Source organism: Periplaneta americana, chromosome 11 (genome assembly GCF_040183065.1).
Source record: "Periplaneta americana isolate PAMFEO1 chromosome 11, P.americana_PAMFEO1_priV1, whole genome shotgun sequence".
Lineage (NCBI taxonomy): Eukaryota > Metazoa > Arthropoda > Insecta > Blattodea > Blattidae > Periplaneta > Periplaneta americana.
Genome location: NC_091127.1, coordinates 150,920,641 through 150,946,986, shown reverse-complemented (window position 1 = coordinate 150,946,986; position 26,346 = coordinate 150,920,641). Strand labels below are relative to the sequence as shown.

Sequence of the window (26,346 nt, the reverse complement as noted above, 5' to 3'; positions counted from 1 at the left end):
ATATCCTTATTTTCTGAAAGTAGCTTCGAAATGACTTCAAATAGTTACAATTGAATATACAGTATATGGTTAAATGGTCAGACTTCCTTCAGATAACGTCAAATACAGTGATAAACTGTTGCGATTGAAATTCGTCTGGCGTTCGTACGAAATGCCCACGCAAAATGCAGAATTTGCACAGCGCTGAAACGCGGTCGACGTGCTGCTCTTATATGCAGTGTCTGTTGTGTTGGAAAAGTGTTTTCTGCGGAATGTGTGGTTCTCTCACGGGTCACTTCGCCGCCTCTTGACGCGGTGCCAAACCTCTGCTGCATTCATGCAGTTGGATGTTTGAATAAAAAGGTCATTCCTTTCCAATTTTCAGAGCTAGTGTGTAGACATTTTGTTGCTGTGTGCTTCACAGCAGTTGCATCAACTCTCTCAGCCGCTGCCAGAGTAATCATACTCAGGTGTCGTCCGTAATACATTAAATTGTTACTTGCGTGGAATGTTTTTCTTTTCATTTGTACACGCTGGCTCATAATACTATAATTTCGACCTTCTTTTTAAGCTTACTCTCGCCCTCCTCGTGTGTACATTTAATAAGAACGTGCTTAAAAGTAATTACTACTTAGTACAATATGTGGACAAACGCAGTCTGCATCAGTCGGCCTGGGTGGCGCAGTATGTAGACTGCTGGCCTTCTGTGTCCGAGGTTGCGGGTTCGATCCCTACCCAGTCGATGGCATTTAATTTTGTCGAACTGATTAGAGAGTAGCGAAAAGAAACTGCAGATTAAATCTACTACTGTTGGCATGTCATTGTTTCTTGCTTTTATATTAGGCTACGATTCAAATTTGTTTTCAATATTATTAAATATAGTGTTAGTTGGAGGAATAAAATACATATCCGACTATATTGCATAATTATTAATTTTAGACGGATTTGGTACATGATTTCAAATGTCTTGCTGATACGTGAGATCACATAATAAGAGTTTCAGATAATAAAATGACGAATCATCGAAGAAGATTTTATAACTCCGATAAATTGATTTGGAACGGAATCGCATACAGATGGATTAAGTGAAACTAAGCAATAAATGGGAAACATTTAGAGGAGAAGGTGCAAATATGGGCTACCATTTTCTTTTCCTCATATTAATGGAAAATGGCGTGGCATATTGCTTGGGACTCTTTACTGACATACAGAGTAATTATTCAGATACAATTTATCCAGTCTTAAGGGTTAATAGTGACAATAGATTTTTGCATATAATTACTTTATCAAAGAAATACGAAGTGGTCATCTATAGGTAGTGGGATTTAAATATGGGCTACCACAAAAATTGGAAAATAAAATTGCAAAAAACAAAGAAACGTAAGTAGGAAAACCGTGTCACATCAATGGCAATATTCTGTAAGAAATAACGCAAATCACGATAGTGAAAATACAGGCCGTGTCAACGTGCTGCTAATATGGGCTACCGCTGTGTCAAATATGGAATAGGTAACCCATATTAGCAACATCGACTCGTGAAGGTTTCTGAGATTATGTATGGCAATTGTTGTCCTAAATAAATATTACTCTTATGCCATGTGGATAGAGTCATTCTTAATCAGTGCAACACATCAAGCGTGATTTCTAAACACGAAATATATTTCCTTCAATAAAATTTAAACTAAATAGCTGCAAAAACTTTGAAATTTATGAAAAATATAAAGGACACACCACATCCACAGCACAAAGGCAACTGGTTTGTGTCTTTGTGCACGCAGACTAATGGACACGACATGTACTTCTAGAGCTTTTCCGTTAGGTAACAACACCATATATAGTAAAAAACGAGGTAGCCCATATTACCACTCCTAGCCCATATTTCCACCATCTCTAATGATACCCTCTTCAGTGTTTTTTCGCTACTATGCTTACCGTTGGGACTGAGATTCTAGAGTTCGAACTCTGCCGATAGCGATGGATTTTTTAATCATTATAAACACCTTAAGCATTGCTTCCTTTGGAAGGGAAAATGGCTGGAAGTCTCGTGTTATTGGAGGACACGATCAGTATTACTGAGCATTTTCTCGGCCACGTTTCCTGTTTTCACGAACGGATGCTTCTACAAACCTGAGACGACAGTAGTCCAGCAGTCTCTGATTATCGAATCAGAAACACAGAAAAAAAATCAATACATAGCATTGTTGCGAAGGTTGTAAAAAATTCTACAACAGTGCAGGAAGTAACAAACTGGGTTAACAAGCGTCAGTCACCGGCGTGGTCTATGGTTTAGCGAGATGGCCTCGTATTCCTAGATTGCGTCAGGGCTTAGTTTTGAATCCTCCTTGAGCAGATTATTTGACTGGTTCTTTTCTAGATTTTCTCCAGCTTTATAGAATGTCAGATAATCAATGGATAATTTTTAGACTTACCGACGCCAGATAACCGCGCATTTGATACAGTATCATTAAATATCCAACTTGAAAACGTCTGAGGTATTCGATGTGACAAAGGTAAGCACAGTAAGTCCATTAGAGCTAACTTAATCAGCTCTGTGATCTAGTCTTTCAGTACTATTCAACTATATTACCTTCTTTGGAATTCATTAGCAACCTTTGACGAGATTTTTTTTGTTCAAGATAAGTTTATGCAAATTAAGTATGTTACTAAATTAGTCAGCGATTTATACAGTGGAGGGGGAAAGGAACTGGCCATCCTGCCCCATTATCTTCTGGATTAGTTGCCTTATTGGTGTCATGAGGTTCCAACCAGTCTTCGAATTGTTGTCTAAATATACTATTGCCATTTAACTTCATAATTCCCTTTCTGTTCTTTTTTTTTTTTTTTTTTTACGCTCGAGAGTTCGCTGTGGATATTGGTCCAACGCATAAACTGACAGTAGGACTCTTATAACAAGGAATCGACACACTAGATCTGCGTACTAGATAAGACAGGGCAGTGACAACGGACGGTCCATCCAACGACAAAGCCGCGTCTTTCTCTGTACATAAACCATTGTTTATCTATATTAATGTCACCAAATTATCTGGGAAATTCAGATCTCGAGTGATATTTATTAGGACTATTTCGTGAATAAAATAAAAATGTAAATATATCCCTAAAATTCACTCACAGACTGTTAATAATTGTATATTTTTTGAATACTTAACCTATTCAGACTGAAATAGATGAATATCACTACTGCAATAAAGAAATTGGATGTTATTCAGTAATGTTAATTGCGAAGAGCGAAATACAAGTTTAACAATGTCAATTATATGTATGCGCTTTTCTCTTGTTATTATAACAGAAATACATTTTAATTATCTACTGAAACCATAATTTAATTTAAACGTTGTATAATATAATTACAAGTAACCTGATTAATATATTGATTAAATGAACAACACAGTTACCAAATCTGAATGAGAGAGTGTAATTTTCTTTGGATAGCCTATAATGGACATAGAATTACTCGTAGAAGATGAAGATGTAGATGTGGAAGTAGGATTTCGCACTTTATTTAGTACTTCATCGTTACATTAATGGATTCACACTCATCAATTTACGGGGAAACCGTTGGCGACTCTTGACTAAATAAAAGAATGACCATGCGATAAATTGATTGTGATAAAAACGAGTTGCAATAATTATCGCGATGTATGACTGTAATTGGTTGGAATTCAAAATTTCTAAATGACTCAATAAATTTAGGCTAAAATTTTACATAGTCTATTCGATTTCTTCAGTCATTAACAACACGGATAAAACTTTATACGTATTATTCTTTGCAACATCTGAAATAGTGAAATCCAGAAATCACCATTCTATGAGCAAAGTTATATACAGTCCACGGAAAATTCCTTTGATGAATAATTCCCTTTGTCTCTCTCTAACTTTGTTAAAGTTCGCGTGAAAGAGGATATACATGTTTTATATTTTTATTGTTATGTAGACTATTCATTCCCTGAAATACAAAGACATTTTCGTCGAATAGTATCATGGAATAAAGCGTCACAAATCTCCTTACACAATACTTGCACAGCAGGTTTCAAAGCAAAAATGAAATTATCCACCACTCAGAGGTTATGTCTGCTGCATTGAGCTTAATAAGGAGTTGAGGAACTTGCACTTCACTTGGTCAGTTGTATCTACTTTCACGTCATACCCCAGTAGCTGGGCACAATAGACGTGGATACGTAATTGCACAGCTGGAGAAACACAAGCTACGTCTGTATAGGCACATCAGGTCTGTGATCTGTAATGTTTTCTCCTACGCTATATTCTCATTCTGCATCAGAATTAATCACTAAGGCGCATCTTATTTTCTAGCTAGTTACCTGATCTTGCGCGAGATACTACTCGTACATACATACATATAAACATACATACAATCGGCCCGAGTGGCGCAGTCGGTAGAGTGCTGGACTTCTGTGCCCGAGGTTGCGGGTTCGATCCCGTCTCAGGTCGATGGCATGTAGGTATGCTTAAATGCCACAGTAGATTTACTAGTATGCAAAAGAAATCCTGCGGAACAAAATTCCGGCACACCGACGTGATAAACCTCGGCAGTTGCGAGCGTCGTTAAATAAAACATAATTTACGTATAGGCTACATACATACATACATACATACATACATACATACATACATACAATCGGCCCGAATGGCGCAGTTGGTAGAGTGCTGGCCTTCTGTGCCCGAGGTTGCGGGTTCGAACCCGTCTGAGGTTGATGGCATGTAAAAAATTTGAATCATGGTTTATTTAACGACGCTCGCAACTGCAGAGGTTATATCAGTGTCGCCGATGTGCCGGAATTTTTGTCCCGCAGGAGTTCTTTTACATGCCAGTAAATCTACTGACATGAGCGTGTCACATTTGAACACACTTAAATGCCATCGACCTCGGCCAGGATCGAAACCCCAAACCTCGAGCATAGAAGGCCAGCGCTATACCAACTGCGCTACTGAGGGCGACTCGATGGCATGTAGATATGCTTAAATGCGACAGACTCATGTCAGTAGATTTACTGGTATGCAAAAGAAATTCTGCGGAACAAAATTCCGGCACACCGACGTGATAAACCTCGGCAGTTGCGAGCGTCGTTAAATAAAACATAATTTACGTATACATACATAGGCTACATACATACATACATACATACATACATACAGTCCACACTTGTGGAAATAATGATTAGCGCGTCTGGCCGCGAAACCAGGTGGCCCGGGTTCGATTCCCGGTCGTGGCAAGTTACCTGGTTGAGTTTTTTCTCGGGGTTTTCCCTCAACCCAATATGAGCAAATGCTGGGTAACTTTCAATGCTGGATCCCGGACTCATTTCACCGGCATCATCACCTTCATCTCATTCAGACGCTAAATAACCTAAGATGTTGATAAAGCGTCGTAAAATAACCAACAAAAAATTCACGCATACATACATACTGCTCGACACACCGAACTTTGGTATCAGTGGCAATTGATATTATATCCAGCTACGTCATAGATGGTGGGATGGCCTGCGTAACAGTTCGGCAACATCGTCACCTCTAACACACTTTTCGTGATACAGATGTAAGAGGTCAACGAACTCGGTAACTCGGTGTGTCTCGCTAGATGAGGTGTTCTCTGCGCAGCGTCTTGGATTTAGAGGTTTTAAAAATTAAATTTACACGAAAACCGCCCACAACATTGAATGAAATACCGAGGGATAAATTATTTTTTATTAGTTTTCCTATCGATATAGACAAAAATTACGACTCTTCTCGCAATAGTTATCGAATAAGAGATTGTTAAAAATTTGAGAAGACTTTTTTTTTTTCTGGAAAAACTATTAACTTTCCACCAATATGATATAGTTTTTGTTACATACGAAACCTGCAAGGTTATTTCATTTTTTTTTTTTTTTTTTTTTTTTCTTCCATTTTCAAATATGGTAACCCTAATCTAAGTCAACTTAATTCTTCCCATTATAGTGTACAACGCTCATTATTTTAAAGTTTGAAAACACAAATGATTCTCTGTTACTTCTGAAAATTTACTTGTACTGAGGAAAACAACGTTCAGCTCCAACAGACGTTATTGGCACATATTTAAAACTTGCGATATCTACCAGTGATGTTTTTGTTTAGTCTACTGTTCGAAGACATGTTTGAACCTCATAAGTAACACCAATAAGGTATCACTCATGAGGCAACTAGGCCAGGAGATAATGGAATAGGATGGCCAGTTCATTTCCCCCTCCAATGCATACATCACCGTTTAGCTACATATTCCACTAATCAGACTTCAGATGCAGACAAACAATTGTTCTTCCTCTGACACATATCGTCAAGTGAGATTGTACTGCATGTTCATATCAGCCAGAACCTCAACCAGAGGTATTTCTTCAAAGTCTAATAAGAAGATAGTGGAGTACAGAGTATACAATAAACACAATTTTAGACACGTACACACGCCTACACACATAGGGAAAATATTATAAAATGTGGCACGAGTTCTCACATAATAGACATAAACACGACAGGCATTATAGGGAAAAAATAATGAAACAAAAGACATAAAATAAATGTCACTAGAGTATCTAAATGTAGAGAACGCGTGGAAACATACAACATTTGTGATAACAGTAAGTTAGTTTGGCATCTCGTTATGCGATAATTTTCTGGCTTAAAATTTAAAAGATTTCAAGGTTCGGCAGACCTTACTTCTGGCGACAGTGAGTTCCAGTGACAAGAAGTAGCAACAGAGATGATGTGTGGAGTGGAATTTCTAGCTGTCATCGCGTTGTATTCAAGTATTGATATTGTGAAAGTGAGGAAGAGAATAGAAACGTACGAATAAATTAGCGGGGATTGAAGTGTGCATAATTAATGGTTTAAGTAGACTGACATCAAATATAACTTTTTTATGTAATATAATTAATTCATGTTTTCTGTTTGCAGAATAAAACCTGCCAGCATCCAACGATACAGTTCCTAGGAAATGAAGGGGTAAGTGTTAACTTTATTTCTGGTAAGCTATAATACATATTTGTCCCGCGTTGTGGCGTCAGTCAACCTGCGTTAGGAATGTGCGCTGGTTCCGAGTCCCCATGGGGGAAGAAATTTTCTCATGAAATTTGAACCAGTGTATGGGACCAGTGCCTACCCATAATCTTGATACACTTGGGGAGCTGCGATAGATAGCGATATTCGGTTACGAAAGCCAGCTATTAACGGCTTTGGAGATAATCGTGATGACCACACGATATCTCCATTTTGATTGAATGATCGTTCACTTCTGCTTCGACATGTGGAGATGAGTCCAGCAGCCGACTGGTCGGTCTGGGTCCTTAAAGTGTTGTAACGCCACGGATGATGATGATGATGATGATTATTATTATTATTATTATTATTATTATTATTATTATTATTATTATATAAGCTATAATATTTACTTCATAAAAAAATTCGTGACGCTACTGCCCCTGAGGACCAAGACCGACTGTTGACCTCACGTCCACATACCTCAGCAGAGATAAACGATCATCCAACCAGTACGGGGTTAACGTGTGTTTGTCATGAGAACCTTATAGTTGACTTTCGAAACATGATTTCGCTACATATGGTAGCTTCCGAACTCCGACACGATGCTGGGTGAGCACCGGTCCAATGCATTGACATAAATTTGCTCATTTCGTTCCTAAAGTGTAAGGCAATACGCTTTAAATCTCGCAGTTACGGCACAGAACATGCACTTCGTAATATCGAAAGAAAAAGTATTTGCTTACCGGAAAATATGAATCAGATTAGAGCAAAGCAAAACTTTCATTAGTCCACACCTGTGGAGTAACGGTCAGGTGGCCCGGGTTCGATTCCCGGTCGGGGCAAGTTACCTGGTTGAGGTTTTTTCGGGGATTTTTCCTCAACCCAATATGAGCAAATGCTGGGTAACTTTCGGTGTTCGACTCCGGACTCTTTTCACCGTCATTATCACCTTAACCTCATTCAGACGCTAAATAACTTAGATGTTGATAAAGCGTCGTAAAATAACCTACTAAAAAAAAAGAACTTTCATTATCGTAATTGCTGTGAAATCGTGATTACAAATCCTAACTCACATATGTAAGTAATGTCTTTTGTTGTCTCGGATGAAGTTAACAACGAATTTTCTTTCGTTGGTAATGTCTTGGTTGTCATGAAGAGGGTGATTTAAAAAAAAAAATAATAATTCACTGCTATGAAGATACGCGTCCCATTCATAAGTCTTCTCCCTGTCTGTCGTTTCCATTTCGCATTATACTATAGTTGCCTTGTCAAGTTGCGTGTGATGAGATGGCTTAGACGAAGACGAGCTAAACGGTTTTATTTACAGCTACGTACGACACTTTTCCAATTTATAAATAACTAGGTAACTACCTGGAATCGAATACATCTTCGTGTGAACTTCTTGACATGGAATTACAAGGACTTAGTTCCGAAAGAATCTGTATAACCTCGTAGATTATTCTGAATGCGTTTGTAGTGATGTGTGTGTTTAGTCCACTGTAGTCTGTTGTACACCTACCTCCTAAGTCTGTGGTTTGATAATGTTCTCGGTTGATTACCCTCAAGTTTCAGTTAAGGCAGTTGTCTGTTGTGGTAAATGTGTGTCAATAACAGAGCTGCAGTGTTGAGGTTATCAGCCTCCTTCACTGAATACGCCGATATAACTGAGCTATCATTATGCATCAGTTATAGCAGACTTGATCCCTTTGGGAGTAATAGCCTACGTTACTGTTTGTCTCCAGTCTAAGAATTGAGACTGCTCATTGATAATATAGGTTGTCAGTATCTATTGTTTTAGTTTGATTTCTCCAAGTTTATAACACAATAATGCTTGAATACTTCTGCATATTTAGCTTTCATATAAGTAGACCTCGAATTTTAGGTAGGGATAATCTAAATCTAGTTAAATATGTTATAAAATAGGAACATTTGAAAGCGGTTTTATGTGCTTCAAATGCCTATTTTGCCCATTGGAACTTGTTTTTAAGATTTTAGATCCTAAATTAAGAAAGTTCAGGATAACACAGAGGGTTTGTAATTGAACGGGTTACATCAGCTACTTGTCTGTGCGGATGATGTGAATATGTTAGGAGAAAATCCACAAACGATTAGGGAAAACCGGATATTTTACTTGAAGCAAGTAAATATAGGTTTGGAAGTAAATACCGAAAAGACAAAGTATATGATTATGTCTCATGACCAGAATATTGTACGAAATGGAAATATAAAAATTTGAGATTTATCTTTCGAAGAAGTGGAAAAATTCAAATATCTTGGAGCAACAGTAGGCCTAACAAATATAAATGACACTCGGGGAAAAAATTAAACGTAGAATAAATATGGGGAATGCCTGTTATTATTCAGTTGAGAAGCTTTTGTCATCTAGTCTGTTGTCAAAAAATCTGAAAGTTAGAATTTATAAAACAGTTATATTACCGGTTGTTCTGTATGGTTGTGAAACTTGGACTCTCACTTTCAGAGAGGAACAGAGAGTAAGGGCGATTGAGAATAAGGTTCTTAGGAAAATATTGGGGCTAAAAGGGATGAAGTTACAGGAGAATGGAGAAAGTTACACAACGCAGAACTGCACTGATTAGGCTATATTCTTCACCTAACATAATTAGGAACATTAAATCCAGACGTCTGAGGTGGGCAGGGCATGTAGCACGTATGGGCGAACCCAGAAATACATATGGAGTGTTAGTTGGGGAGGCCGGGAGGGAAAAATACCTTTGGGGAGTCAGAGACGTAGATGGGAAGATAATATTAAAATGGATTTGAGGGAAGTGGGATATGATGATAGAGGCTGGATTAATTTTGCTCAGTATAGGACCAATGGCGGGCTTATGTGAGGGCGGCAATGAACCTCCGCGTTCCTTAAAAGCCAGTAAGTAAGTACATAATTCTGTGCAGTACCTGTACTCTGTTTTACTTGGAACATCTCGAATAGCGTACGTTGTTCAGAAGAAGTCGACGACCCGCGCTGTCGCCGTTCTGCTCACATTTTACTGTACAGTATATATTTTTGTATTTTCCCCCAAATTGACCCGGATAATTGCAGGTCTGGGTGATTGGGGACCTGATAATTGGAGTTGTACTGTGTTTAACTAAACACCAGAAAAACAGACGAATTACTAACGACAAAGACTCAAGAATTTACAGGTAAACTTTAAGTACCACATTTAACAAATCCTAAAAAAAATAAAGCCTTAATATTAACAATTCGCAGAACTTTAAAAACAATCATAAAATGTCATTTTTTCTCAAAAAGAACTTCGCTTTGGATCTGCCATTATTCTGAGCACTTCAATTATGAAAGTATACTATTGGTTCATAAATTATCACACGATTGGGACAAAATGAACTGAAGTGTCCAGTACCTGGAAACTGATAATGATGAAATCAACTTTCAATTTGAACCTGTCAGATAGGCAGCGATTATGTTCATTGTATGTACAGTATATTATATGGAAAGAAATAGCGTGTATCTTTGTGTATGTGCAAATATTATACTGTGTAGGCGCGTGTGTGGGTATATGTATGTGTAAATATGTTTACTAACATAATGTTTATACATGTGTTTGTATTTTCCTGATGTATTAAGTACTTACTACGCATGGATGCTCAAGAGCGACGTTTTGTCACGTTAGGTTAAAAAAGGTCACGATTTTATTTTTGTTTTCATTTAATTCTAATAAAAGAATTCAAAATTTATTTTATATATAGGCTTATATACCGTGCGTTTGTTGACGTTGTACAAAATTTTGTCCAATATTCTTTTGAGAAGATTAACTCCATATGTAGATGAAATTATTGGGGATCATCAGTGTGGTTTTAGGCGTAATAGATCAATTATTGATCAGATATTTTGTATTCGACAGATAATAGAGAAAAAAATTGGAGTATAAGGGTAAAGTACATCAGTTATTCATAGATTTCAAAAAGACATATGACTCGGTTAAGAGAGAAGTTTTATATGATATTCTTAATGAATTTGGTTTTCCAAAGAGACTAGTTCGATTAATTAAAATGTGTCTCAGTGAAACGTACAGCAGAGTCCGTATGGGACAGTTTCTGTCAGATGCGTTTCCAATTCATTGTGGGCTAAAGCAAGGAGATGACTATCATCTTTACATTTTAACTTTGCTCTAGAGTATGCCATTAGGAAAGTCCAGGATAATTGAAAGACTTACATCAGCTACTTGTCTATGCGGATGACGTGAATATGTTAGGAGAAACAATTAGGGAAAATACGGGAATTTTACTTGAAGCAAGTAAAGATATAGGTTTGAAAGTAAATCCAGAAAAGAAAAAGTGTATGTCTCGTGACCAGAATATTGTACGAAATGGAAATATAACGATTGGAAGTTTATCCTTTGAAGAGGTGGAAAAATTCAAATATCTGGGAGCAACAGTAACAAATATAAATGATACTCGGGAGGAAATTAAACACAGAATAATTATGGAAAATGCCTGTTATTATTCGTTTGAGAAGCTTTTATCATTCAGTCTACTGTCAAAAAATCTGAAAGTTAGAATTTATAAAACAATTATATCACCGGTTGTTCTTTATGGTTGTGAAACTTGGACTCTCACTTAGAGAGAGGAACAGAGGTTAAGGGTGTTTGAGAATAAGGTTCTTAGGAAAATATTTGGGGGCTAAGAGGGATGAAGATTCAGGAGAATGGAGAAAGTTACACAACACAGAACTGCACGCATTGTATTCTTCACGTGACATAATTAGGAACATTAAATCCAGACGTTTGAGGTGGGCAGGGCATGTAGCACGTATGGGCGAATCCAGAAATGCATATAGAGTGTTAGTTGGGAGGCCAGAGAGAAAAAGACCTTTGGAGAGGCCGAAACGTAGATGGGAAGATAATATTGAAATGAATTTGAGGGAGGTAGGATATGATGGTAGAGATTGGATTAATTTTGCTCAGGATAGGGACGAATGGCGGACTTATGTGAGGACGGCAATGAACCTCCGGGTTCATAAGTAAGTATACCGTGCGTTTTTAAGACCATATTTGCAGTTTCATACTGACCTTAAATACATTCAATGTACTGTACACCCTACGTGAGCACAGCAGATGTCCAGGTCGTACTCCCATTCTCGCCATACCCTCAAGCGTGTCTTGTGTGACGTTTGCGATGAGTGTTGATGTGCCTTCACAATTCCGACAGTGTTGTTAGAAATGGAATTATCCGAAAAAGTCAGTAGGCACAATATCGAGATATTGGTATTACAGTATCCCCATTCTGTCATCCAGATGGAACATGACACCCCCAAAGGGAAAATATGTGTTTTGCGCCGTTTACAGAAGACGCATGTTGGGCCGATTCTTTTTCGCTTGCAAGTGTCATAGAACTGGTGTAGGCCTACCTGGACATACTAGAAAGCTGGTTAATGCCATAACTCGCCGATAAGAAGGGACTGGAGTTCATTTACCAACAAGACATTTCTGATATTGTGTCTGTTGACCTTTCTGGATATATGAAATGAGTCACCGGCGTAGCTCTGTCGGCTAAGGCGCTTGCCTGCCGATCCGGAGTTGCGTTCGGGCACGGGTTCGATTCCCGCTTGGGCTGATTGCCTGGTTGGGTTTTTTCCGAGGTTTTCCCCAACCGTAAGACAAATGTCAGGTAATCTATGACGAATCCTTGGCCTCATCTCGCCAAATACTATCTCGCTATCACCAATCCCATCGATGCTAAATAACCTCGTAGTTGATACAGCTTCGTTAAATAACCAAGTAAAAAAAAGTATATGAAATGTCGCTTCATCACTAAAAATGATCGAGCAGCGGCCTCAGATATCTGCACACGGTCACCCCGGTTACCGGACCTCCACTTCCAACGGCAATGTGCTTGAATTGCGTCGGCGGCGCATCAACACCGCCATAGGAAACGCCACACTAGACATGCTTGTCAGGGTTTGGCGAGTGTGGGATTGCTGCCTGTATATCTGTTAATGCCACATGTAGGGCGTACATCGAATGCATTTAAGGTGAGTATGAAAACTGCAAATTCAGTATTCATCTTTCAAATGATGATAATTATCCTGAACTGTTTTCGTTCAGTATATTTAGTCAGCAGTCCGAAGACTGGTTGGAACCTCATAGATGATACCAATAAGACATCGCTTATGAGGAAACTAAGCCAGGAGATAAAGGGGTAGGGTGGCAAGTTTTTCCCACTTTCTGTTCAGTAGGCCTATTGGTGAAAATATGGACTTACAAAATCGTCCAGTAACGATGCATATGTGTGCATAATTATGATGTTCGCATATTTTAATCTTGTCTCAAGTTGCAGTTGTATGCTAAACCAAAACTCGAGCTGCAGTGATTACATGCGACAGACAGCCTATGAAGTAAGGAGACGGAGGAAAGGTACTTGGCATGAAAACTACAACCAGTGTTGGTTCCTGTACTAACATTTTGATCAATTCCGCGGATGTCACTGCTGTCATCAAGAGCCAGTGAATAATGTGCAATTTTTCTTGCTTCTTTTTTTAACCTTCCTCTTGAATATAATCAGGAATTTTCTAAATTCTTCTCTCGATACTTAGTCGAGAAATTCGTAGTTTTTTTTTTTTTTCAAAATAAAAACTTCTTATGGACAAGTTATTTACGCTATTTTAATCATTACTCTTTTGAGAAATTCTGGTTTATTAAAAGGCTTTAGAGCACGAGATATTTCAAACCCCATTAGGTATTTATTTATCTCATCTTTCTCTTCCTGGCTATGATTTAAGGCCTGTCAATTTCTGGCGTTTAACAGTTCGTTGGCACATAATATTGAATCAGTTTTTCTACAATATTATTATTAAATGAATAACTAATAAATAGTTACCCTCATCTAAAGATTAAGAAGATTAAAATTGAGATAAAACCTAATAATTTTATTATTCTAGGGAGAAGATCTAAAAATATCAATATTCATGCACATACAGAATTATAGAAACACGTACTTAGTGGTTAGTAATAATAATAATAATAATACATTATTCAGCGTGGAAATAAATGTTTATATATACTCCTAATTGAACCGCTGAGCAAAGTAAAGACATTACATTTTGTCCGACAGAACAAGAAAAAAGTTCTCATTCTTTACGAAACTATCTCTTACTGCTTATAGAGACAGTTTGTAGAGTGACATGATACCGTCACTGCTGGCCTTCAGTACGTGAATGAAAAACACAGTAATGTACAGGAAATTTCTGTATCCGTTTGAATGTCTGTGATTACACGATGTAATCACGACACCCGCTTTGGCCACCGCTGACATAGACCTACATACTTACACGCCCATAAGCGTATGTACGTACATACATACATACAATACCTGTAAATACAAAACAAGTGATATATATATATGTATGTATGTATGTATGTATAAAATGAATAGAAAAACAAATATACTGGAGAGCAATTTATTATAAAAAGCAAGTGTAGGTGACAGTTACACCATAGTGAAGCATGGACTTACAGTAGTTTGCACGCAACATATTCGTTTTATATTCTTATAAACTCTGTGTGATTATTTAGTCCTGTACAACGGAGGAAAGCTGCACGAACCTGATCTCAACTATTCTATCATCTGTCACCTTCAGTCACTGCGATCAAGGAAGTAGGGAGCTGACTTCCCTTCATCCGATACGCCTTCGTGGCGAGTATATGGACCACCTTCACCCATATCATTTAACCTCTGTATTAGAATGCAGTTGGAATTTCGTTTTCTCACTGTACTTTCTTTCGTGAAATAGGATCGACAGACACCAATGTGTCATAAATTCTTACACATACCACAACATCCCGTGGGGATGATCATGGCGTCATCAGCCACCCACACGGGCTCAGTGTTGCGTCACAGCAAGGTGAAAGTGACTGTAACAGACAGCAAGCCTCTTGCAATTAACATGAATCTGTTCATAATACCAAATTACTGCATTTTAATAATATTAATGTGGGGCAGATTTATTTCGTGTATTCCACAAGATTCAATAATTGGTCCTCTACTACTCTTAATAGCAATTAATGACCTTCCTGTGTATTCCTTAATGCTACAACAATTATGTATGCTGATGACACAACTTTCCTATGTGTCCATTCCTGGTCTGTTTGTTATTTCATTTCCGATTTCGTCCTCTATCAACCACATGGATTTGCTTTTCTTATTAATTTGTGAAGTCCAAACATTTTACTTCGCGGTACAATAAATCATATTTTCTAAGTCCTCTATTTCTTTAAATTTCTCTTTCATCCAGATTTCCTTCGTCTTATCAGTTTCTCTTCTTAGTTCGTTGTTAAGTTTCCTGTAGTTTCTTCTACCTTCTTCTGTGTTGATGTTTTTTTTTTTCCATTTTCTCCTTTCCTCCATCTTCTCTAACATTTTCCCTGTAACCCAAGGTTTCTTAATTCTCACACCTTCTGTGTATCCTATTATTTATAATTGGCCATTAATTAATCCTTTTTACTCTCTTGATGAGGTTTTTAACATAAATTCGCATGAAATTATTTTTAATAAATTAATTTATTTACATATTTTTACAATTAACACATTAATTTTCATAGTTCCAAAATATTTCATGCTTTCTTGTTTTAATTAAATTTTACTGTTTCAATTATATTTGTGTTTTTGAATTGTATCATGCGTTTTTCAATGTATCTGTGACAAAGCCTATTACTGTATGCCTAATGACCTAATAAATTGAATTATTTAATTATGTAGTTTCGGCCTTGACACAGAACTCCTCTCGTCAAGATGTCTTTTCGAAATCCCTTATAACACGATTCTTCACACAGTTTAGTTTCGTTATATATTGCTCGAATGAATCATTTTTTGAATATTTAAATACTTATATAGTCACAATCATGCCATGGTATGAAAGAAAAATTCCACAACCTCGAGCGGGATTCGAACCTGCGACTTCCTTTACTCCGGTCAGGCGCTCTACCAGCTGAGCTATCGAGTTCGTTTCGCGCCAAAGGCTTGAAATTCTCCTCTCATACCGGCGACTCTGTTATAGAGTACTGTAAAGTATTTAAATATTCATTAATATGTCACATCAACGGATGTACAGGGACATCATTTTATTTTTACTTCCATTTTTATTGTACCTGAGTTTTTTAATGTACTTCACTCCCACCCCTTCTATTAATGAAGTCCAACCGTCCTCCACACAGATCCAAGACCGCATATACAGACGTAGTAGCCTGACGGTCATAGTAAACAGTACATTTCAAAAATATGTTCGCGTTTTCCAGTGACGAAAGAGCTTTCAATATTGAATCATTTTCGCACAGGTAGCTACTGTCGTCCATTTGCCTACGTCGCATCCCGGTTTCCCCCACTAGCTTTTATTCGTCAGCTAGTGGCTGGGCTGTCTTAGCTCTTTTCTGAGAACATTAATTTCTGTTAGGAATTAGACGTCTACGTAATATTATACAACTGTTTAAAATAACTTAAATAAAAGACCCTCCTTAAGTAATTAACTGTCATGTGATTTTCTCCCTTTCTACGACCCTACGACATAACCACTTCCACGGACAGTAGAAAGTATGTCTGAGTAATTTTATCTTTTCGGATCGGGCAGAAATGAAGATTGAATTTACAATACTGTACGTAAGGTAATCTTTTATATAGTAGGTACAGAATTATTTCAACATGAGTTACTAGAACGAAGGATGAAACTGGTAATTTGGATTAGGTACAATAGTCTATAGTGCGATAATATGCACATTAGAACTGAAGCCTGTATCGAAATGAACGGCCACCATTTTCAAAAATGTGTTTAAATATCCATATTATGATTATTTTTCAAGTTAACTTCATTCTCTATATTGTACGCTAATGTGCTGTAGACAGTATAATATACACTGCATAATGAATACATCCGTATGGACAGCTCAGTTCGTGAGTAAAAACACTCATTGTTAATACTGTATTGTATTTTGATTAAACAAAAACCTCATGAAAATGATCAAACTCAAAATCGCGATATTTCCTAGTTTATGTAAATGGATGAACTACTTTTCTTCCCTCCTATACCTAGTAAAGTGATTTGTTTGTATTTTACGCCAGTATCATCGAACTCCAGTCGTGGAAGGAGGTAGCAAACGGCGTTGATCCAAAGGTATAGCCAGGTTAATATTAAAAATGTCAGTAAAAATAAAATGATGTCCCTGTATATACGCCATCCAACATCGTAAGATGAAGTTTACAAATCATTTTTTGCTGTTCACTTACTACATTGTGACCTATCTAGCCACACCTCGAGAACCAATAGCAGTCCGCAGACCGTAGTTTGAATTGTAATGCCATCTTCAGACAAGGACTATGCATTACTTCGAAGATTTCTGTAATATTACAAATGATTGTGTAACATGAAAGATTGATTCGATTTCGACAGCAGTGGTAGCGTTATCGACCCGTTGCAATGCAAGTCGCGACGAGACGAGTGTAATTATACAGGCTACGTGACATACAGTAGTAATAATTCTTTCATTTCAACATATAATGATTCACAGTTTCCCGTACTTTACGCATCGTCACTTGCAGTTTCATAGTTTGATAATGCCTCCATATGTCCGAAGGCAGGTTTGAACCTTATAAGTGACGCCAATTAGGCATCACTCATGAGACAACTAAGCCAGGATTCTCACCAACGTAAAAGCAACCATTACATCTCAAATAATTCAACATAATTGCGAATAGTCTCACATTCAGTCTGAAAAATTCAAGAAAACTTGCAGATCTCTACGTATTTTAAAAGAAGTAACTGATTTTGCTTCATTATTTTTCCCTAAAGTTGGTTACAATTGAAGACTTTCCCGGAAGAAGGATGTAACATCAAATTAATTAAATATGGTGGAAAAAGTAATTTTGAAGTATTCATTTATAACAATAACTGATTGCATCCAATACCTGAATAAACTTGTAGCCTATGTTTGATTAGTCAAATTGGTCTGCTAGTAAATATAGGCCTAACGAAATATGCCCCTGAAATTATTTTAATTTCTTCTGAAACGTGTATTATAAGACAGATTTATTGGTTACACCCTTATTCCGGGTAGGTCTTCAATTATAAAATACTGAACGTCTCATTCAATGGATCTGTACTTTATGAGGTGTATAATGGTTACATAGTTCATTTGTGTGGACAGCAACTGACAACTTACAAGATTTTTTTAGCAAACAACATGCAAATTGTTGCTATAACCTTTGTTTTGGTTTTCTGAAAGATGTAAAATTTTAGTTTCTATGTTTCTCACAAATAAAACGAAACCTGAAATTGAAATTATAGTTTATTTAACGACGCTCGCAACTGCCGAGGTTATATCAGCGTTCCTTTCCCCCCTCCATTGGGTACATTGCTGACTAGTAACATATTTAACTGATCGGACTTCAGATATATACGGGTTTGTATTTAATTAACACCAAATTTAAGACATCTTCTTCCTCAACTCCCCACATTGCCCAGGCCTTGCCTGAGTCAGTATTTGGGCTCTTTCCTGTCCTGTGACATCATATGAAGATCGAAGAAATATCCATGTCCTTTTAGTGGTCCTCGAAATCTACAATTTCTTCATCTTTAGTTCTAAATCTACATGAGAAATTTCTAATGATACGTCTACAGTGCGCATCAAGGCATCCGTTTATTCGTTTACCTGTATACAGGGTGAATCGTAAGTAATGTCATTAATTTCAGGAGGTTATTCTTTATAGATATTTAAAACAAAAAAAAAATAATACAATTTTGCTCGCTTTTGCTTCCTTTTCGAGTTAAAAATTGTTTTATATGAAACATATCATAGCGTGTTTTTGGGAAAGCCATTGACTTATCTCCCAATATGCTCAGTCAGTTTAAGAGAGCAGTGTATTATGATAATGAATGATTGAAATAATTTTAGTTTTTCCCTCTAAATGTGCAGAAATTTGATCCGAACAAATGCAGCTTTCCGTCAGTGTTACATTTGAGCCGTTTAGAGCAGAAGTGGTGTAAGTCAAGAATGGGTAATGAGGGTTAAAGTTAACATTCTGTAAAATACAGCGCAAAGTAGCAATTAATATCCAATTTATTTAAACTATTAGTAGTCGGTGGATAGCAAGAAGGACATATTAATTGCTACTTTGCGCTGTATTTTACAGAATTTTTACTTAAATCCTCATTACCCAATTTTGACTTACACCACTTTTGCTCTGAACGTCTAATTTGTTCCGATCAAATCTCCACACATTTAAAGAACAAAACTAAAATTCTTTCAATTATTTATTCTCGTAATACACTCGTCTCTTAAACTGATTGGTAATTCAATCAATGGCTTTCTCAAAACACGCTATGAACTGTTTCGTATAATACCATTTTTATCTTGAAAAGGAAGCAAAAACGAGCAAAATTGTATTAAACTTTCTTGTTTGAAATATCTCAAAGAATAACCCTCTGAAAGTAATGACATTACTTACGATTCAACCTGTATATGCTATCTGTCTGCCTATTTTAATGTAGTTATGTATTTATCTAATTGTCTTCCTATCTTGCCTGTCTTCCCATTTCTCTTTATCAATCTATCTTTTTGACTGATTCTGATTTTGATGCTCACTGCAGATCTTTGTTTATTTCTGAAAGACTTTTAACTTTTGTGAATTTGTATATTTTCCATTGTTTGATTAAAATTAAGTCAAATTTAAACAGTTATTATCCACATAGCGAGATTCATCATTACGATATACCGGGGACAGAACAACTAGAGGCTTCAGTGACGTCACTACAGAAGAACCCACACACAGCAGAATTGTTAGTTGCACTACAAACTGAAAACGTTGACCACTTACTTTCACTGATCCACTGCGCTCTCACAATACAATAACTTCTGTTCAGAGAATGTTTTGCAGCTGAATGGTACCGTACCTGCTAGTGCGGGAGGAGGGAGTGGTCGGACCACTTAAAAGTAACCGTCTCCAAGCTTCTAGATGTTCTGTCCCCAGTATACAAGACATAACTACCACCTTGTGACCCCTAGGGTTAGATTAGCCAAGTCTAAGCAATGGTTTACAGCAATTGCATTGTCTGTGTTTAATAAACTTGCTTATAGTGCATATATTGTTAATTTTAATAGTTTTAGGTGTGTTATTCGTGACTGGCTAATCAAAAATCCTTTTTATGATATAGATGAATTTATGGAAACTAGTGTTGATATAGTATTTTAGTTAGTTTGTTTATCTTGTTTTTCTTTTGACTTTGTCTATGTATCTGTGATACCACGACTGTTTTTATCAATAAATCAATAGTTTATTGTTCTATATATGATTTTTCGTACATCTAGAAAAGTGTTGTCTGGTCCTTATTCGTCACTTCTATTCAATCGCCTATAGACGATGTTAGGAATCCAGCTGAATTGCCAACAAGAACATGAGATTGAAAACATTCATTTCCTAGACAGAATTCGAACCAACGACCGTGACTTCACTTCCGTTGATTACCACTCATGAAATTCCTTCGCCGAGCAATGTTGCTTGTTTTTCTAGTACGTATATGTCCAACGAGAAGTCCTCTGTAACTTGAAAATGTCTCTCACAAGATGTAAAGCTTACAGGCGATTAATTAGTATTGATGCATTATTGACACCGTTACTAATAGTGGTTGTGTCAACCTGAGCTATGTGTATTAAATTAGTACTCGTCTGAGATGCTTGTACGGTTGAAGGTACGGAGTTGCAAAAATGGCGTCTAGTTGACCTTCAGTAGAATGACGTCATTGCCAGGTTTCGTGAAAAATAAGGTGGAACAATTTTATACTGTAAATGTTAACACTGTCGTTAGTTGTCCGGAAGCAATATTCTAGCTTAAGAATACTTACACATAACTGTGACTGGCTGTCATTCCTTAAAAAAAAAAATAAATAAATAAAACTTTTTTGTTCGTTTCTTAGAGTTCACGAAAGTTTGTAGAACAAACTAAGAGGCAAATGCAGATTAACGTAACTGAGTCGTTATGTGTTCTTGACGAATAGACGCACAGATTGCTACATCGCATACTGAAAGAGTGCATTCACTTGTCACTGGATATCCCAGCAATGTTGGGTCTTACCGACTTCCCGTATTTCATAAGGAAATACAGGATTCTCGGGTATATTTCTAATCATTCATAATCGCTTTTGTACTTTTCCAAACTTTTCTTTGAAATATAACTAAGAATGTGAACACACTCTCAAATAGCAATACTTTTTTGTAGTCTTCAGTGGTATTCTCTTCTACCTCTGGATTCAATTATCGCGGGTACAAGCCGACCGAGGAAGAAATCTTGTGTCCACTTTTCTGCGCGTAATCATACCGATATATGTATTGCATATACCCTATGAGGAGGTGTACAATTTGATGACCCAAGCAGGTCGTGGAGATGCGAATTAAGGGAAAAATAGGAATTTTCCTGTTTGTAGAATGGCGAATATTTAACAATAAATTCAAATAAAAATTGTAGTGATATTAATATACATTAAAGACATTATTACAAAACCAACCCTTGTCAAAATTGCTATTTTTCAGGAGAACAATAAAAAGTAAAAGAATAACACGTCAGCTATTTCTGTTCAACTGGTGTTTTATCCTTGTGTCTATTGCACTTGACATGGGCCGTTTTTGGAGTAGCAAATGTGCCCTTAACTCAGTTTCTTTAAAATGACTAGGGCTGTTTTTGTAACAATGTCTTTTTGTGTGTATTAATTGTAATACTTACTTACTTACTTACAAATGGCTTTTAAGGAACCCGAAGGTTCATTGCCGCCCTCACATAAGCCCGCCATCGGTCCCTATCCTGTGCAAGATTAATCCAATCTCTATCATCATATCCCACCTCCCTCAAATCCATTTTAATATCCTCCCATCTACGTCTCGGCCTCCCTAAAGGTCTTTTTCCCTCCGGCCTCCCAACTAACACTCTATATGCATTTCTGGATTCGCCCATACGTGCTACATGTCCTGCCCATCTCAAACGTCTGGATTTAATGTTCCTAATTATGTCAGGTGAAGAATACAATGCGTGCAGTTCTGCGTTGTGTAACTTTCTCCATTCTCCTGTAATTTCATCCCGCTTAGCCCCAAATATTTTCCTAAGCACCTTATTCTCAAACACCCTTAACCTGTGTTCCTCTCTCAGAGTGAGAGTCCAAGTTTCACAACCATACAGAAGAACAGGTAATATAACTGTTTTATAAATTCTAACTTTCAGGTTCTTGGACAGCAGACTGGATGATAAGAGCTTCTCAACCGAATAATAACACGCATTTCCCATATTTATTCTGAGTTTAATTTCCTCCCGAGTGTCATTTATATTTGTTACTGTTGCTCCAAGATATTTGAATTTTTCTACCTCTTCGAAGGATAAATCTCCAATTTTTATATTTCAATTTCGTACAATATTCTGGTCACGAGACATAATCATATACTTTGTCTTTTCGGGATTTACTTCCAAACCGATCGCTATACTTGCTTCAAGTAAAATTTCCGTGTTTTCCCTAATCGTTTGTGTATTTTCTCCTAATATATTCACGTCATCCGCATAGACAAGAAGCTGATGTAACCCGTTCAATTCCAAACCCTGCCTGTTATCCTGAACTTTCCTAATGGCATATTCTAAAGCGAAGTTAAAAAGTAAAGGTGATAGTGCATCTGTATTAATTGTAATACATGCTGAAAATAATACTACAAACATTCGCGTCGCCCTCGGTACCATAGTTGATATAGCGCTGGTCTTCTATGCTCGAGGTTGCGGGTTCGATCCCGACCGAGGTCGATGGCATTTAAGTGTGTTTGAATGCGACAGGCTTATGTCAATAGATTTACTGAACTTCTGCGGGACAAAATTCCGGCACACCGGCGACGCTGATATAACCTCGGCAGTTGCGAGCGTCGTTAAATAAACTGTAATTTCAATTTCAGCATTCGTTTTATTTGTGAGAAGACATAGAAACTAAAATTTTACATCTTTCAGAAAACCAAAACAAAGGTTATAGCAGCAATTTGCATGTTGTTTGATCAAAAAATCTTGTAAGTTGTCAGTTGCTGTCCACACAAATGAACTATGTAACCATTATACACCTCATAAAGTATAGATCCATTGTTCGTTTCTTAGAGTTGGCGCAATTTTATAGAACAAACTAAGAAACAAATGCAGATTAACATAACTGAGTCGTTATGTGTTCTTGACGAATAGACGCACAGATTGCTACATCGCATACTGAAAGAGTGCATTCACTTTTCACTGGATTTCCCAGCAATGTTGGGTCTTACCGACTTCCCGTATTTCATAAGGAAATACAGGATTCTCGGGTATATTTCTAATCATTCATAACCGCTTTTGTACTTTTCCAAACTTTTCTTTAAGATATGGCTAAGAATGTGAACATACTCTCAAATAACACTACTTTTTTTTGTAGTCATCAGTGGTATTCTTTTCTACAGGCTCATTCACAATGAAAATTAAACATAACGTAAGCTCTAACTTAAGAACGTAAACGTTACGGTAAAATCAAGAAGTAATACCATCATTCACGATGGGAACATAAATATAACCGCAAAGATACTTGGTAACCATGGAAACATAACAACGACGCCATTTCCTCGTATTCTGTCGTATACTTCAGCGCTCCACGATTGTGTTCTGTTTGCAAATCACGTAAGCATAAGCATGAAAGTTTGGAGTTTGCAAACTTTCATGTTAACGTCTTACGGTAATGTTAATGTCAGTGATTATGCGAATCATTGTGAATGATCTCATTTGGTAGCCTGGCCGCAAACTTCTGTGTTTATGTTACGGGTATGTTTAATTTTCATTGTGAATGGGCCTTACCTCTGGATTCAATTATCGCGAGTACAAGCCGACCGAGGAAGAAATCTTGTGTCCACTTTTCTGCGCGTAATGATACCGATATATGTACCGTATTGTAATTTGTATATACCCTATGAGAAGATGTAGGCCTACAATTTGATGACCCAAGCAGGTCATGGAGATGCGAATTAAGGGGAAAAATAGGAATTTTCCTGTTTGTAGAATGGCAAATTTTTAAGAGAATAAATTCAAATAAAAATTGTAGTGATATTAATATACATATTTTTGTGTGTATTAATTGTAATACATGCTGAAAATCATACTACAAACATTCGCGTCGCCCTCGGTAGCATAGTTGGTATAGCGCTGACCTTCTATGCTCGAGGTTGCAGGTTCGATTCCGACCGAGGTCGATAGCATTTAAGTGTGTTTGAATGCGACAGGCTTATGTCAGTAGATTTACTGGCATGTAAAAGAACTTCTGCGGGACAAAATTCCGGCACACCGGCGACGCTGATATAACCTCGGCAGTTGCGAGCGTCGTTAAATAAACTATAATTTCAATTTCAGCATTCGCTTTATTTGTGAGAAACATAGAAACTAAAATTTTACGTCTTTCAGAAAACCAAAACAAAGGTTATAGCAACAATTTGCATGTTGTTTGCTAAACAAATATTGTAAGTTGTCATTTGCTGTCCACACAAATGAACTATGTAACCATTATACATCTCATAAAGTACAGATCCATTGAATGAGACGTTCAGTATTTTATAATTGAAGACCTACCTGGAATAAGGGTGTAACCAAAATCTATTCTATAATACACGTTTCAGAAGAAAAGAAAATAATTTCAGGGGCATTTATTGTTATAAATGAATACTTCAAAATTACTTTTTCCGCCTAACTCACATATTTAATTAATTTGATGTTATGGGTATATTCTTCTTCCGGGGAAGTCTTCAATCAATTTTAGAGAAAAATAATGAAGCAAAATGAGTTACTTCTTTTAAAATACGTAGAAATTCTGCAAGTTTTCTTGAATTTTTCAGACCGAATGTGAGACTATTCGTAGTTACGCTGAATTATTTGAGGTGTGATGGTTGCTTTTACGTTGGTGACAATCTTCAAGGTCAACCGTGGTTTTTTTTATACAAGTACCCACATAAAACGATTCGTGGGTAGGAATCCAGGATTTCTTGCGAACCAGAGTAGGGTGCGATTGTACGTGTACAAGATTTGACATGAAATAAAAGTTGCAAAACGTTCCAAATATGTCGAATTTTCGAGTCGCATACTAAATTAAATTTACAGTGATGAAGATTAGCTGCTTAAAACATGTATCACGGACGAAAGTACGTTCCACTTCAGTAGCTGCGTTAATCATAACAGCTGCAAAATATGAGATTCATAAAAACCAAACGAGATACATGAATACATTTGTGGTATTCCGAAAGTGAATGTGTAGTGCTAATTGATTAAAGATAATGTATGAAGTCCACTTACATATGTTAATTTCATGTGGGAATCTGTAAAAAAAAAAATCATTTTTACTAGGAGAAACAGGACCCCTACCACATGAAGGAGAGAATGACCAAAGCACCAGCAGACATAAATCCTCGACATAATTCAGCATGGTTGGAGGGAAATCGAACATCGTCTTCATGTCTGCAGACCCCTGAATGATTCTCACATTGAGCCTTTCTTATAGTTTGGGAACAAATCTTAGAAACGTCTACATATTCTAAAACAAAAATAGCTTATTTCGCTTCATTATTTTGTTAATATTGTTTGTAGTATGAATGTCAAAAATCTTACGTCATAATCATGTATAATATACATATTATATTATATTTATTATCACAAATCATGAGAAAACTTAATTTATATTTGCTACTGAGATTACATTGACGAATACCAGTTAGGTTTTTTAGAAAAGCATGAATTTCTGATGTTTAAGAGTATGAGCTACACTCTACAGAAAATATACAGTAGTGGGAGTAGTGCATTTCAGTAGATGTTTGTTTATCTATATATATATAATTTGAACTGTTAATGGAAATTACGGGAAAACGGCTGAACGGATTTTAATAAATGACCCCTCATTTTGAAGCTTGGACCCCAAAGTTTTTCAGAAAAATAGTAGTTTTCAGTGAAATGTCAATTTTTCAACATAATTTTCCTATTTTCCAAAATCCATCTGTCGTCAGGTTTGAGAACTAGCTAAACTAGCTAATTGCATTTCAGAATAAAACAAAATACACACTACAGTAAAGAATATTACACGAAGGCCATGATCTGCAAGAATGCTGACATATTTAGAGCTCAAATTAAATTGATTAAAAACTTAACTTAGCCTACAAAAAATAATTTACAGGTTCAATTCTGTGGTGTGTAATTTTCTGGGTACAGCTGTGTATTGGATATTAAAAATTACAAAACTTGAGGTGGTTTGATGACATTATTACCATTAGAAATTAAATATTATTGTCGTTAATGCCATGATGTCACTATTTT

At 36.7% G+C, this 26,346-nt stretch overlaps 1 protein-coding gene across 1 annotated transcript in view; it reads left to right on the top strand.

Moving 5' to 3' along the window:
- Positions 1-26,346, top strand: part of Su(Tpl) (Suppressor of Triplolethal) — a 400,679-nt gene that overhangs the window by 171,462 nt on the left and 202,871 nt on the right. The window contains exon 2 of the mRNA XM_069840232.1: positions 6,922-6,969. Within this exon, the coding sequence (XP_069696333.1) occupies positions 6,922-6,969 (48 nt within the window). The remainder of the gene's footprint in view (positions 1-6,921; positions 6,970-26,346) is intronic.